The sequence below is a fragment of the Ornithodoros turicata genome, chromosome 4 (genome assembly GCF_037126465.1).
Source record: "Ornithodoros turicata isolate Travis chromosome 4, ASM3712646v1, whole genome shotgun sequence".
NCBI classification, from domain to species: Eukaryota; Metazoa; Arthropoda; class Arachnida; order Ixodida; family Argasidae; genus Ornithodoros; species Ornithodoros turicata.
This window is the reverse complement of record NC_088204.1, coordinates 10942585-10955808: the sequence shown is the minus strand read 5'-3', so window position 1 is coordinate 10955808 and position 13224 is coordinate 10942585. Positions and strand designations below refer to the sequence as shown.

The 13224-nt window shown below is 45.4% G+C and overlaps 1 protein-coding gene across 7 annotated transcripts in view; it reads left to right on the top strand.

Annotated features, from left to right (window-relative positions):
• The window catches only part of LOC135391015 (gamma-aminobutyric acid type B receptor subunit 2-like), a 351059-nt gene that overhangs the window by 302867 nt on the left and 34968 nt on the right, over positions 1–13224 (top strand). For all 7 annotated transcript variants that reach the window (XM_064621081.1, XM_064621080.1, XM_064621079.1 and 4 more), the window contains 7 exons: positions 1046–1273; positions 6050–6110; positions 11162–11245; positions 11308–11461; positions 11720–11852; positions 11929–12036; positions 12752–12874. In XM_064621081.1, coding sequence (XP_064477151.1) covers positions 1046–1273; positions 6050–6110; positions 11162–11245; positions 11308–11461; positions 11720–11852; positions 11929–12036; positions 12752–12874 — 891 coding nt within the window. The remainder of the gene's footprint in view (positions 1–1045; positions 1274–6049; positions 6111–11161; positions 11246–11307; positions 11462–11719; positions 11853–11928; positions 12037–12751; positions 12875–13224) is intronic.

Here is a 13224-nt window from a genome sequence, read left to right as displayed (position 1 = left end):
CTTTGTCCCAATAGGCTTCCTCGAACTCAATTAAGGGGCGCAACAAATTACTTGCTAGCGACAATTTCCGAGGCAGACGACGAAGTCGTCGTTGTTGTATTGTTGTCTGCCAGAAAGTCTTCCCGTTTCAGCGCTCACAAATAGGTGTAAAGTTCATCTCTGGTCACGTGATAATTACTGACACAAAGCCTCGAGCCTTTTCATCAACTGCTATTCTTTAACGGAGAAGTGAAGTGTCCCTCCGCAATTTACCTCCATTTTTTTTCTTTTTTTTTTTTTTTCTGCGGCGTGTTGTGCAATAAATAACATGAGCTCTAGCGAAGGAACCACGGCCGCAGCTAACCTATAGCGAGCGGTCTGTGACATGCACACCCTCTAGAAACCCTCCGCTCCTTCGAAGGACGTGTTAGTGAGCGAGGAGAAGTCTACGTCACTTTGTGACGTAGCGGCCCCAATGGAACGGCCAATCAGGTGGCTCGTGACTTATCCCAGCGCGTCCGAAACGCCGTAGTAGACGAATTTCAGGGGCCAGTGAGGGCTTACGGTTGTTTCCAACGCGGGGTTTGCTGACGTCACGCGAGGCGATCACGCCGATGACTTTCTCTGGGCGTTTTCGTTAAATTTGATCACGCAATGACAATGCCCCACATAACGAAAATACCGTGCACGGTGGGACCGGATAGAATGCTTGATGAGGATGTCTCGCCATGTTGCTTAATTAATTGAAAAATAAACATATGAATATGCGCCATGTTAAATGTCACTTCCTTCTCCTTTAATCCGTTCCTGGTCGCCAAGTCCACACATACCAAGCAATGAAGCAATCTTGAATCAAAATTTTCGCAAACCTGCTGCTTCATCTCACGCGAGGTAAACTCCGGTTGGCAAGATCGATACTATAGACTGCCGCAACAGAACGTCATGTGATCCGGAAAAGGGGTTGTCTTGGAAGCGCCTTCAGCCTCGCTGTTCGAATATTGTGAAAGATTCAAATGAACGTTTTTTAGAGGGACGTAATACATTGACGCGTCTTGTATCCTTTCAGACGCCCATGGAGTACGAGGCCGAGTACAACATGCTTCGGACGACAGAGTACAGCCGTTTCCATGGCTACGCGTACGATGGTATCTGGGCGCTGGCGCTCACCATCCACGCCGTCATCGTTCGTCTTCGGGCCAATGACACACGCATCGCCGAATTTCGATACCGAAACCACACGTGGGGAAGACTCTTTAAGGAAGCCCTCAACGACACAAACTTTGTCGGCGTTACTGTAAGTTTTGTGTACTAAAGCTACTGTGGTGGCGTTACTGTACAGCCGCTGTTTCCAAAAGCGGTGCTCCGCTTTCTGCGTGATACGGGCCCCCTGGGCTCCCTGTGAGCCGGGGTTCTTTTTCTTTTTTTTTCTTGTTTATTTTACTTTTTCTTTTTTATTTATGTCTTTATTATGTTTCATTTCTTTTTCTAGGAAATAGCAAGCCGGCGTGCTGCATGGCTACCCTTTCCCCTTTTATCTTTCCTTTTCCTTTTTCTTTTCTGCCAATAAATTTCCCCACCCCCCTCACCGCTGTGTTTCCAAACTTTTGCGCGCATCGTCCCTGGATGTCTGCCAGAGAGACAGAAATAATAAAAATAAAATTGTGAGAGAGAGCGAACCGTGTGCGTGATACTTTAGGACGCGCGGAGCTACATGATTGATTGATTGATTGATTAAATTCACATAAACGGTACACATGAAGGAATGGTGCTTCCCATGGTGCGGAAGCTCTCCACGACTTATGGGTACTGCAACACAGTAGCATGCGTCCATCCCAACATAGATACCGCAACGTATGAAAATGTTACATAAATAGTGGAATTTTGGGTGAGTGCGAAATGGGCAAGACTTCTGGATGCAGAAGTACACTCGATATTTTTGCTGTGATTGTAACATTTGCTACGAAAAGCCGATTCAAAGAACAGCTTGGCTTGCTATTATTCGCAGGGCTTCATCGTAAAGTGCAAACGTTCGAGTACTCTGCTTTCGGTTACTGTCTGGAGCGTTTCTGGCAGTGGAAACCATCCAATATTTAGTGACTGTAGTTCAGGACAGCAACTTTTGTTTTTACGCTTTTAGTTAGCATGGTTGGAAAACGGAAGGAAAGTCAAGTAATAACCAGGATGAACCGGCGTGGCTGGAAAGAAATGATGGTTTGAGCGCCCCACATCGGCGTTGGACGTTATTCGAAATTTTCAGGGCGTTTTATTTGTGTTCGGTACAACGAACCATATAGTAAATGAAAAGAGAATAACGCCGAATATAGTCTTTAAACTGCTTTCGAGACAATAAAGTGAATAGAATATTCCTCTTATTTTCTTCTATATGTCTTTCTCTACACTATTTATTTCATAAACCAATCGTTACTCTTCAGAGGAATGTAGAGCTCGCGACATACTTGTCTGGAATCTACAGCTTGCGGATTCTTCCTCTCTCAAATCTGCAGGGGTTGCAAGAATGTTTCTTCCGACTAATCGACACGTACGGCATGCTACCCGGTACGCGTTTATTAGTCGAAACAAACTGTTGAAGCTGTCGATTCCAGACAAGTATGTCGCAAGCTGTACCTGCTCCTCAAGTGACATATATAGTATATTCTTTTTATCTTCTATTGTGTTACGCACCATTGTATGCACTTACTGTGCATACTTACAGTTACTTACTCCCCCATCATATATGCACTGAACAATTAGGGCCTTTCGGGTAAATAAATGAAATTAAATGTAGAGAGCAAAAAAAAAGAAAGGAAGACAGATGAAACCCGCACTGCGAAAACTTTTTTTTTTTTTTTACTTTACGCACACATTCTCGAGCTTTGAAGTGTACTGCATCTATTCGATTAGCCGAGTTTGCACTTAACGTTGCGCAAGTTCCCGGCAGCGCTGCAGGGAAGATCTTCTCCGGAACCGACCAGTAGCGCCGATCCCCAGAAACATCTTCGTCCCTGTTTTTGCAGAGCAGGAGCAACCCTTTTAACACAAACCAGTCAATAGGAAGGGGATGGCGCACGTGGAGGTTTAATTACTCGCCACGCAGACCCGGAGAAGGAGAGTGTGTTTTAATAAACCTTCTGCTCCCCGCTGTCCGACGAGCGCTGCCAACTCTAATTAGAAAAGTTGCAAATTGCGTTACATATAGGTCCTCCCCCCTTTCCCTCTGGTTTTGATGTATTCGGTGATTGAGCGAGAAACCGGGAGGGCCAAATTATGTTATCTGGTCACGCGTGTGTGACCGCTTTCCCGTTCGTAAAACAGATGGCGACACTGCATTCGGTTCGGCCATTCAGTTTCGATGTTTCTTGCTCGAAATGTTGCTAAGCTTTTACGAGCTTATCCGTGTCGCAGGTATCTTCTTCTTTTCTTTATCGCTGATAATGAAACGCCGCGCTTCATGTGCGTTCCTCCTGAGTGTCGTCCTCCGGAGGAATTTTTAATTTTTCTTCGTTCGCGTTTCTTATTTGTTTCTCATTTCGATATAAAAGAGGAGGAGAAATCGCAGGGGAGCTCGTTTCGCTTTTGTGCATATCAATAATTTACTTCTTAGTTCTTTACTTATTATTTATTTATCAATAATTAATATTAAAATGTAATCACCGAAAACCAGAAAACCTACTTGTGTTTTATCACTCTTCTCACTAGATAACTGTCAAATACAGGAAAATTGCTTCGCTTAGGGTCAGTTCTCACTTGACGCGACGTCGTGAGCTGGCGGCGGAAACAGACGCGCATTTCCGGCGTTGGGAGAGGAGAGACGTCGAGCCAAAAAATTTGCCACGCCGGTCTCATTCACGATGTCGGCGAGAGTTGACGAGAACGATACACTGGCGACCAATATGGTGCCACAGAAAGGCCACGCCTCCTGATTTTTCGTCTGCTTTGGACGACGGAATGCCACTGTTGTGGGAACATGAAAACCGCGCGCGCGCTGAAGGGGCGGCGGAAATGCGCCTCTACTTCCGCCGCCCGCTCACGACGCGGCGTCGCCAAATGAGAACTGGCCCTTATGCTTTGGGAAAGGTATTGTCATTGTACTCTCCGAGGCAGGATATCGGCACAATTTCATTTTCCTGGAACGAATACTATCAATTGAAGTGAACCTGGTTTCGAACGGGTACTAACAGGATGCACCACAACATTTGACAAAGTGGATGTTGCGTTCGTCTGATCTTTCTTACCGACTTCTCGAACGAGAATGCGTACACCCTCATTCAGACATAAAACCTCGTTGGTGATTTAGTTCACCGAGAATGATTGTACGGGGCTTCATACCCTCCAGGGTGAAGTTCCCTATGAAACAATTTCAACGAAACGATGCAAGTCTGCTGTCACTCTACTGCCATATTGCACACACACACATACGTTAGATGATGATGATGAGGTAGGCAATTCACCGTCGTTGTGACGGTACACTACCCCATTGCCTTTTTGAGAACGCCCGCCATATTGCCCATTGCTTTCTCATTCGTAAATTATTGATATGTGCAAAACGATCATCTTAGAACTGTGAGCTGCTGCTTGCAAATGCAGTGCGCTCAAACCTATTGCTGAAAAATGAGTTCGCTGAAGCTTTACGATACGCTGCAATTCTTTCCCGCTACGCTATGAAGCGTAAAATGCCGCATGTTGCGAACAATACCGCGTGCGTTATTACTCAAGGCTGTCATTTGTAAAGTTTGTTGCGATAGGAAAATATTGAATGCAGACGGCAAGTCCTTATTCGGTCCATTTATTTTTGTGACGTGGTACATTGAGGGGAATGAATCGATGAGCATCGTGAGCATTCTTTGTTTCTGTGTTACCGGGGGGGGGGGCGTCGGAAATTTCGCATCACAAAAGGGAAGAGGGAGCGAGCTGAACATTGAAGGATTGCTGCGTTAAATTGCAACTGTGCACTAGATCTCGTGTCTCCAGAATCCTACCGATTTATGCCGATTTATGTCATTGTACTCCAAATGTATCTCACTGTATTCTCCCAAAATATCATCTTCCTATGTGAAGCGGAAGCATCATAAAATTAATTTATAGTTTTGAGAAGTATGACGTCATCCGGTGCCCAATCTCCCAACTCGTCTGGCAACATTGATCCCCGACGGTCGATTTTCGTCTCCTCACCACAGCTGCTGCATGGCAGACTTCCAACGTTGAGTGAAGAGCGGAGACCTGCCGCATGTTGCTTGGAGAGAGATGCCAACTGTCGATGATGGTGACGTCACTTACGCTTGGAGAATCCGAAACTATGCAGTTTCGCGGCTTATTTCGAGAATTCGTGGACACCTGTAATGCTTACTGACAGTCGGCCCAGGACGCATGCTAGCTTCCCTCTCCCCCACTCGTTCCTGCTGTTCTCTCTCCATCTGTCCACGTCTCTATTCCGCTCATAGCCACAGTTGCTTCGCGACGGAATTAAAAAAAAATACTGAAATAAACATCTTTGGGTTTGCAAGGGGTTTTGGTTTGGGGAGAAATGTAGTTTATATTTTCAGATGCCATGTTGACTCAGATGCAAGCACTGCGATACTGGTGGTAGCAGAAAAGTCTCGCACTCCTTTCCCTTTACTTCCTTAATGGAATTACCAAGGCACGACCCTATGTACTGGTTGTATATCGTATGTAAATATAGTGATTCATTATGTATGTGCATTTTATTTGTACACAGTAGTATTAGTTCATCGCGAAAGCAGTATAACTGTAGCATGTGCACCTCCGATGTACGTATCACAATATGGTGAAATTATCTGTCGGCACTGTTCGATAAATTTTCCTATGACTCTTCACATGAATTTTCCTAGAAAACATATGCAGGCGTAGGCCAATTGCGCTTGCGCTCTCTTCTAAGATTCCAGATAAGACATCTGAGCCCTTCCTTACCCTCTTCCTCCTCCTCCTCCTCCTTCCTTCCTTAAGCATCCTCTTTCTTTCCCGTTTACTTCACAATTGGACTCCCTGATGTTGCGGGAAAATGTTTTGATGAGGGTCCTTCTTTTTCTCTCTCCCTTTCTCCCTTGCTCTCTAGGGTCCTGTTCGCTTTTTCCGCAACGAACGCAAAGGACAAGTTCTTCTAAAACAATTTCAGCGTGAGTACATTAGCTTCATTTTCCTTTACGTTGTTTTGCCATGAATGTGGGAAGCTGTTCATGCCTTGCTTTGCTTAGCGTGTGGTACATAGACATGTAGGAAATTTCGCAAAAAAAGTATTTAAAATAACATGACATATACTCGAAGCAGAGTGTAATTAAAATACAGTGCGAAATACTTGGAAATAAAAGTACTTAAAGTAGAGTATCAAGTACTTCAAAGAGCATTTAAGATACTTGAGTATCGGCCGGAAGGCAGACCCGTGATTCATGGGAAATGTCTCGGGATTTAAACGGAAGATTTACTCGGCGCGTAGTAACTTCATTTCAAAATGTTCGTCTTACATCTTCCCTATCTTCTCTTCGAAGACATTGCCAGCAACGCTAAATAGGCGCCCTGCACGTGTAATTGAAGGCACAGCTGCGATGTACTTCAGGAAGGGTATTTCGAGCCTCGGGTACTTTGAAGTCTGCCGCTACGTGACGTCTTTGTCGTCCATGTACCGGCTAAGTTCGTATCCGGCACTCTTGTCTTTTCCACAGTCTCTATAGTCTACGCTTTCAAAGTAAAAAAAAAAAAAAGTACTTCCCCTACTGAATGATCTCCTTATAATCCTCAAAGACAGAATGGACGAGAAGGTCAACACTGGTCACTGGCCTGCGCGGCAAGTCACAACTGCGGGGATCGAAACCGTTCTCTTTTGTTTTGTTTTTTATTCGGTTCGGGTTCAGGCATATTGGTTCGGTTCGGGTTCAGCTTAGCACCAGCGTAAAATATCGGATCGAACCGGTTCGTGAAAGTTAATCTTGAGCGGGTTGCCATGGGTTAAAATTAAAAACAAGCACATCCTTTCAATCTGCATTTCACGTACAACGTTACGGCAGCATACTGTACTCTCTATGTTCACTCATCATATACACCCTGTTACATCCTGTTCAGGGCCGGCTCTTTGCATGGCTAAGCATTCCTTTCTTTTTTTTTTAGTAAACGTTTCCCCCCTGCTCAGGGACGGGCCGTTATTTTCATAGCCCAAAATGAAAACTTGGGGTTGCTGGACGACAAAAAACGCACATTACATCTGAACCGTTTCGCGAACCGGTAGCCCCCTCAATTTATTTCGGTTGAGTTTCGGTTCGGTTCAACGCCAGAAGAAAAAACTTTTTTTTTTGTTCGGCTCAGGTCCGGTTCAGAGAAAAATACTGGTTTTTAGCGGTTTTCGGTTCGGGCTCAGTTTCGGTTCCAACCTCCTGCACAACTGCACAATATGAATCACCGAATTCCACGTGCTCAGAGGCGAAAGACCTGCCCCCCCCCCCCCCCCCGTCACACATACAGATGAAAATAGTCGTAACCTTTGAGGTCAGAACGCTATACAGTACCAGGACACAGATAACGAAAGCATTTTATTTAACGCCGGAGAAACTTTGCAACAGAAGACTACCAGGAAAGCACGCAGAATATACGATGAGACGGGTAAACCAAAGAGAGGAGAGGAGTTCCCAGCAACAAGTAGGAAGGAAACCAAATGGAGTGAAGAGGCCGGGAGCGGATAAGTCTGCAGCAGCACAAAGACGAGTGACAAACTAATTGAAATATATATAAATAAAATAAAATTATTTAAATTTAATTAAAATAAAAAATTAAAGTAGAGTAGAGAACACAGAAAAAAAAAGTATCTGAGATAGAGTATAAAATACTGTTAGGAAATAGCAACTAGTAACATACTAAATACCGAAAAAAAGTATTTAAAATACAGCATTTCAAATACAATACTTCGAATACATACAAGTCTGTTGGTACCCCATCTGGCTCACGGTGTATCGCTCGAACGACGAACAAACAAACAACTTTATTTTGAGATGATGACGCGAACGCGTCGTATCTTATCGAAATGCGGGAATAATAGAATCAGATATCATGGAACAGACGAGTTCAGAAAATCCCAGAGTGCTTAGCGCCGCTTTGAACTGTGGGAGTTTACTAATGCGAAAGAAACGGGTGGGCCTCCAAACTGTCCCGATTTCTCCCACCGGTCCATTGTCCTCGACCTGTCAAGGTCAACGAAAGCGAAATGTGATCGAAGGATCATTCTTCGTTCCCCCGCTCAGCAAGCGCCCAGGATGCAATGCGTGCGCAAAGAGCACTGGGATTTTCTGAAGTCGTCTATTGAGGTTGACGCTACGCAGAAAAATTATATTCGATTATAAAAACTCGTTTAAGGTTCATTCTTGACTCTTCGTAGACCCAAACCCACCTAATATACCTCTCCTAACGTTCATCTTAGCATTGCTAAGTAACCAAGGTGCTTGGTCCCAAGGTACCTACCAGGGTACTTTGTACCTTCGGCACTTTGGTAGATGTGGTTCAATACGTCATTGCACTACACGCTAGAGCATTGAGGGATAAAGGATGATGAGCTGCGACGTCGGAGGACAGACAGCTACGGGCATTCCCATTGGTAGTTCTAATCACGTGACAGCTCTCGCGCCGCGTCACTGGCGGAGACACCTGCGGAGATGTCCGAGCCGGATGTGTTCCGGTATTCGCAGTACGTTTCGGAATTCGCGGTAATCTGTATACGTTTATTTAGGATATCCTCAAAGTTTCACAATTACTTTAATGGCGCTGCGTTAGAAAGATCAAGGAGTACCGACTTTGTTGAATCAGATGGGAACGTGTTCGTCTACTGATCACAAGGCGAGGGGTTCGATCCCGGTCGTGGACGCCAGCAACATGGTGGCAGGGTACGAGTTGTTTAGATACGACGTCTTCCGCGAGAAACGTTAAAACATGTTGTCTCACTTGTAAGCGTCTTCTCCCTTATTTAAAGAATTGATACAAATGACGTCGGCGTGGAATTTCATGTGGCAACTGGCAGCGAGCGCGACAGCAGGCTCCACCTCGCTGCAGAAAAACTCAACTCTCGGTGGCCCAAACCAGACGCGGTTTTGTAACATGGGCCGCTCTTTCTCTCAGAACGCATTCGTACTCCCGGTAGCGCATAAGTTTGAAATCGAACACGGTGAAAGGAAGAGACAAAATCCGTATGCTGGATAATAATTAATGAATACCGACAAATAATGGCGAGTCATGTTTATTCTATGAGATGATTCTATGATTCTGTGATTCGACAATAGCGGAGAGGCCCGTGCGACGCGTGGCCCACCTGCCGCGTAGACTGTTTGAAGCACGGTATGCTAATGACTATCTTCTTTGCGTATTTGCATCTCTCTCTCTCTCTCTCTCTCTCTCTGGAGATACAGGAATAAAGTTTATTTCTCCCATTCCAGCCGCGACGTAGCCGGAATTGGTGGAAACGGTCGGTACGCCGCCCGCATGCAAACAAGTCACCACTCTGCGCGGTGCTCTGTTTTCCATATGGGCCACGTGAGAGTCAAAAGAGCCTCCCATAGTTTGAGCACGCCATCATGACTCATATTGCGTGAACAAAATCCAATAAGGTTGGCTCTGACACGAAACCGCCTTTGAGCTCGCATGGTTGATGGTTTCATATTTTTCGTGCAAATCTCTTTGATCTTCGTGCTTTACCTGTTCTCGCTCAGCTGCCATGTTGGAAGCATAAAAGCAGTCAACCTGAGTTGAATAGCGAGGGTTCATGTCACTTCAGTACAGTTGTGTTTCTTTTTTGACTACGACACGAGGTCAGCTGAAGCGTTGCGTTTGATTCTGTATCGCAGGTTTTTAGCAAGTATCTTTAATGCAAAGCTTAAAAAGAGAATCTGCATTTGGACATGATTTGACGCCTGCTTTCATTGAACTACGGTCTTGAACATACAAAAGTATGTGAAATACGTTACAGTTGTTAGATAGAATATTTATTTCACTTGTCTACGAAATGTAGAGAGCACTAGACGATTTTACAAATATGCGCGCTCCACCAACGCGCGCGGCGCAAAGCAGCATGGGAACTTTGAGGGACAGTGTTTCGTCGTCTGCTTCGGTTGTGGTATGGTACACTGTTAAAACAGGTGGTGGTGGTGGTGATGTTGAAAGGGCAAACCATAACTACACTGTTAAAACAGAACTGCACCACATAGCACGCTCCTAGCCAACCACCATTCCGAATGATATCATTCTATGTCCTGATTGGTTCAAAACGGGGGGTGGGGGTGGAGGCGCCTTTCTGGGACAAGCATAATGTGTCTCAGATAGGCGCCTCTTCCCATTTGCAACAAATCAATGCACAGAATGATATCATTCGGAATGATTATTGGCTAGGAGTGTGCTATGTGGTGAAGTTCTGTTTTAACAGTGTAGTTATGGTTTGCCCCGGCTGACGCTGCTACTGCACACACCAGGAATTTTGTTGTTCTTCTACCTCCGTTTCTGCACGTCCAGAGTAATGCTCTAAGGCCCTCTAAGTTCCCATGAGCCCTTGCGTGCTTTTGTAAAAAAAGTTCTATTTCGTGAACAAATCAATATCTGTAGTGTTCCAGCGAGCGGATGAAGATACGACGGAATCACAGATGTCGCTTGAGCCTTATCTTACAACTGAAAGAATTACAGTCCTTGTGTCCGCAGGCGGAAAATCGTTCATGTGGGCCGTAGGGTGCTTTAATTGCTATAGCTCATTTTGCATAGGCAGGCGGTTTAGAAAAAACAAATGTGATGCAAGTTAGAGTGGCATCAAATTAATGACAGCGACAGAGCTGCCCGTGGCGTCTCCTTCGAAGTGAAACCACACGCGCATCGCTAAACCCTCTTCGTCAAAAATCGATCCGCTTTAGAATGGCGGTGGCTCCGTCTACCGTCTCGTCGGAGACATCGAGGCTGCAAGTGATTAACGAGAAACGAGATAACAGCTGTCGCTGTAAAATATATCGTCATATCTCTTATCTCTCGTTTCTTGGCTTCATCTCGCTGGGCTTTCGGCAATGCGACGTACAGGACAGGATCTTCACGAAACTGAGCCCTTAACAGCTGTCGCTGTAAAAACGAGTCCTTTGCAGCCATCACTTGGGGGCGCCATCAGTCCTGCCTTGTTATCGACGAGAGTACCGCCTCAAGATTAATCTACTTTACATTGCAGATGGGCAAGAAGTAAAGATAGGAGAATACGACAGCCTAACGGATAATCTCGACCTGGGCAAGGGACAGCCTATCATCTGGCGGGGTATACAGGATGAGCGCCTTGCGACGGCTTGCACCATAGTGACAACACGTGTTCGCTTTCAGGTGGGTCTGACCCTCCCATGGACCAGACACACATCGTAATTCAGGGGACGCGGGTCAACCTCACCATCTACGCGTCGCTCTGCGTCTTCTGCATCTTGGGGATCATCTTAGCCACAGTCTTTCTCGTCATCAACATTAAGTTCAGAAACCAGAGGTAAGATTTTTTCAAGGTCTTCCATCTTTCATTTCTGCTCTACTGCGTTCAGAATTGGAACTCCAATTAACGTTAAGCGATTTGGTATGTACAATGCCGCGCGCCGTAAGATTGCCGTCAATCTAAATGGTGAAAACAGCCTAAAACAAATTGCTAAACTAAAAATACTGTCTATATCGCTCTCTTTGGCTGTTCCTGAGTGGTTACAGCGAAAAACTTCCTTCCTTTCTTCCTTCCTTCCTTCCTTCCTTCCGTCAGGTACATCAAGATGTCGAGCCCTTACCTGAACAATCTCATCATCGTGGGCTGCATCCTCACTTACACTAGCGTCATACTGCTGGGCATGGACTCTGGGTTCACGTCTGTCGCAAACTTTCCTTACATCTGCGCGGTCAGTCCCGTTTCAATATGTCCTCCACAGTTCACAACAACACAGGAACTGCCACATTACGTGAATCATGTTACAGGCGCGAGCATGGGTGCTCATGTCTGGATTCACCCTAGCCTTTGGAGCCATGTTCAGCAAGACGTGGCGAGTGCATGCCATTTTTACCAACATTAAGCTCAACAAAAAGGTAAGTGATTGTTCTTAAAGGGGCACTACAGTGCAAAAAATTTCACGGCATGAAAGCTATCGTTACCTTGACCCTAGTATAAAAGGAACGGGGTTATCCGTTGTGTTGTTCGTGACCTGTACGCGAAGGAAACTGCAATTTACCGATTCCCTCTTATCTCCTTGTAAAGAAGCACGGCAATGCGGGGCACGTCTCATTGGTTACCTCAAACCATCCCTCGCGATGGTTGGGCAAACCATTTGCGGAGACCAATAGGACGGCGTTCGAAAGCATACGGCATAGCAATCGCACGAACTCCCGCTGTCATTTCACTGTGTACACAATGCTCAGGTAATAGAAGATAGTCGCTTCGCTATTATGGGGATACACATTGTTAACCACATTGCTGTATTTACTTACATCCTTGAATCATCATATCCAATCATTGCTACTTACTCTGTTTAACTACTCTATGAGCATGAAGGTTATTTCACGGCATGGTCAGCTGATTAGGAAAATGCGTGTCTCCGTGAACGTTCCTTCTTTCGGCGTTCTCTGTTTTAGCGGTTCAGACATGTCCCAAGGTAAAGATACCTTGCTGGTAACCCCCGTGTCTTTTTGTGCGACGTATGACTGGACGAAATACATTGCACACTAGCGACACGGCCATACAGTGTCCAAAACCCAAATTATACAAAAATATTGCTTTCTTTTATTTATTTATTTATCAATGCAGGTTATAAAGGACTACAAGCTGTTCATGGTGGTGGGGGTGTTCCTGATGCTGGATGTCATTATTTTGACAACATGGCAGATTGTGGACCCCTTTTACAGGAAAGCACAGCGTGGACAACCAGTGGTAAGTGACAAAGGTATACGTAGTTCTAACCCTTTGGGATTTGATGCGTTTCGAGGTATGGTAGAGAAGTACCTACCCTTGCGGCAGCTCCTTTGAGCATAGTGCTATCTCCTGATTGCTGTCACTAAATTTTAACTTGTTTGTGAACGCTTCAAATCATGGCCACGTTTTGTACGACAACGGTGATGAGAACATGACGTTTTGCTCAGGTGACACCCTTACTTTATGTGCTAGTTATCTGCGAAGAAACGGTAACACGCTTACGTCTCGGACGGCACTGTCGCCTGCTCAGAACAACACCTCCTGGATAGTAGGAGGCTCGCGCACTGCCCAACTCGCGGATGCCTGCG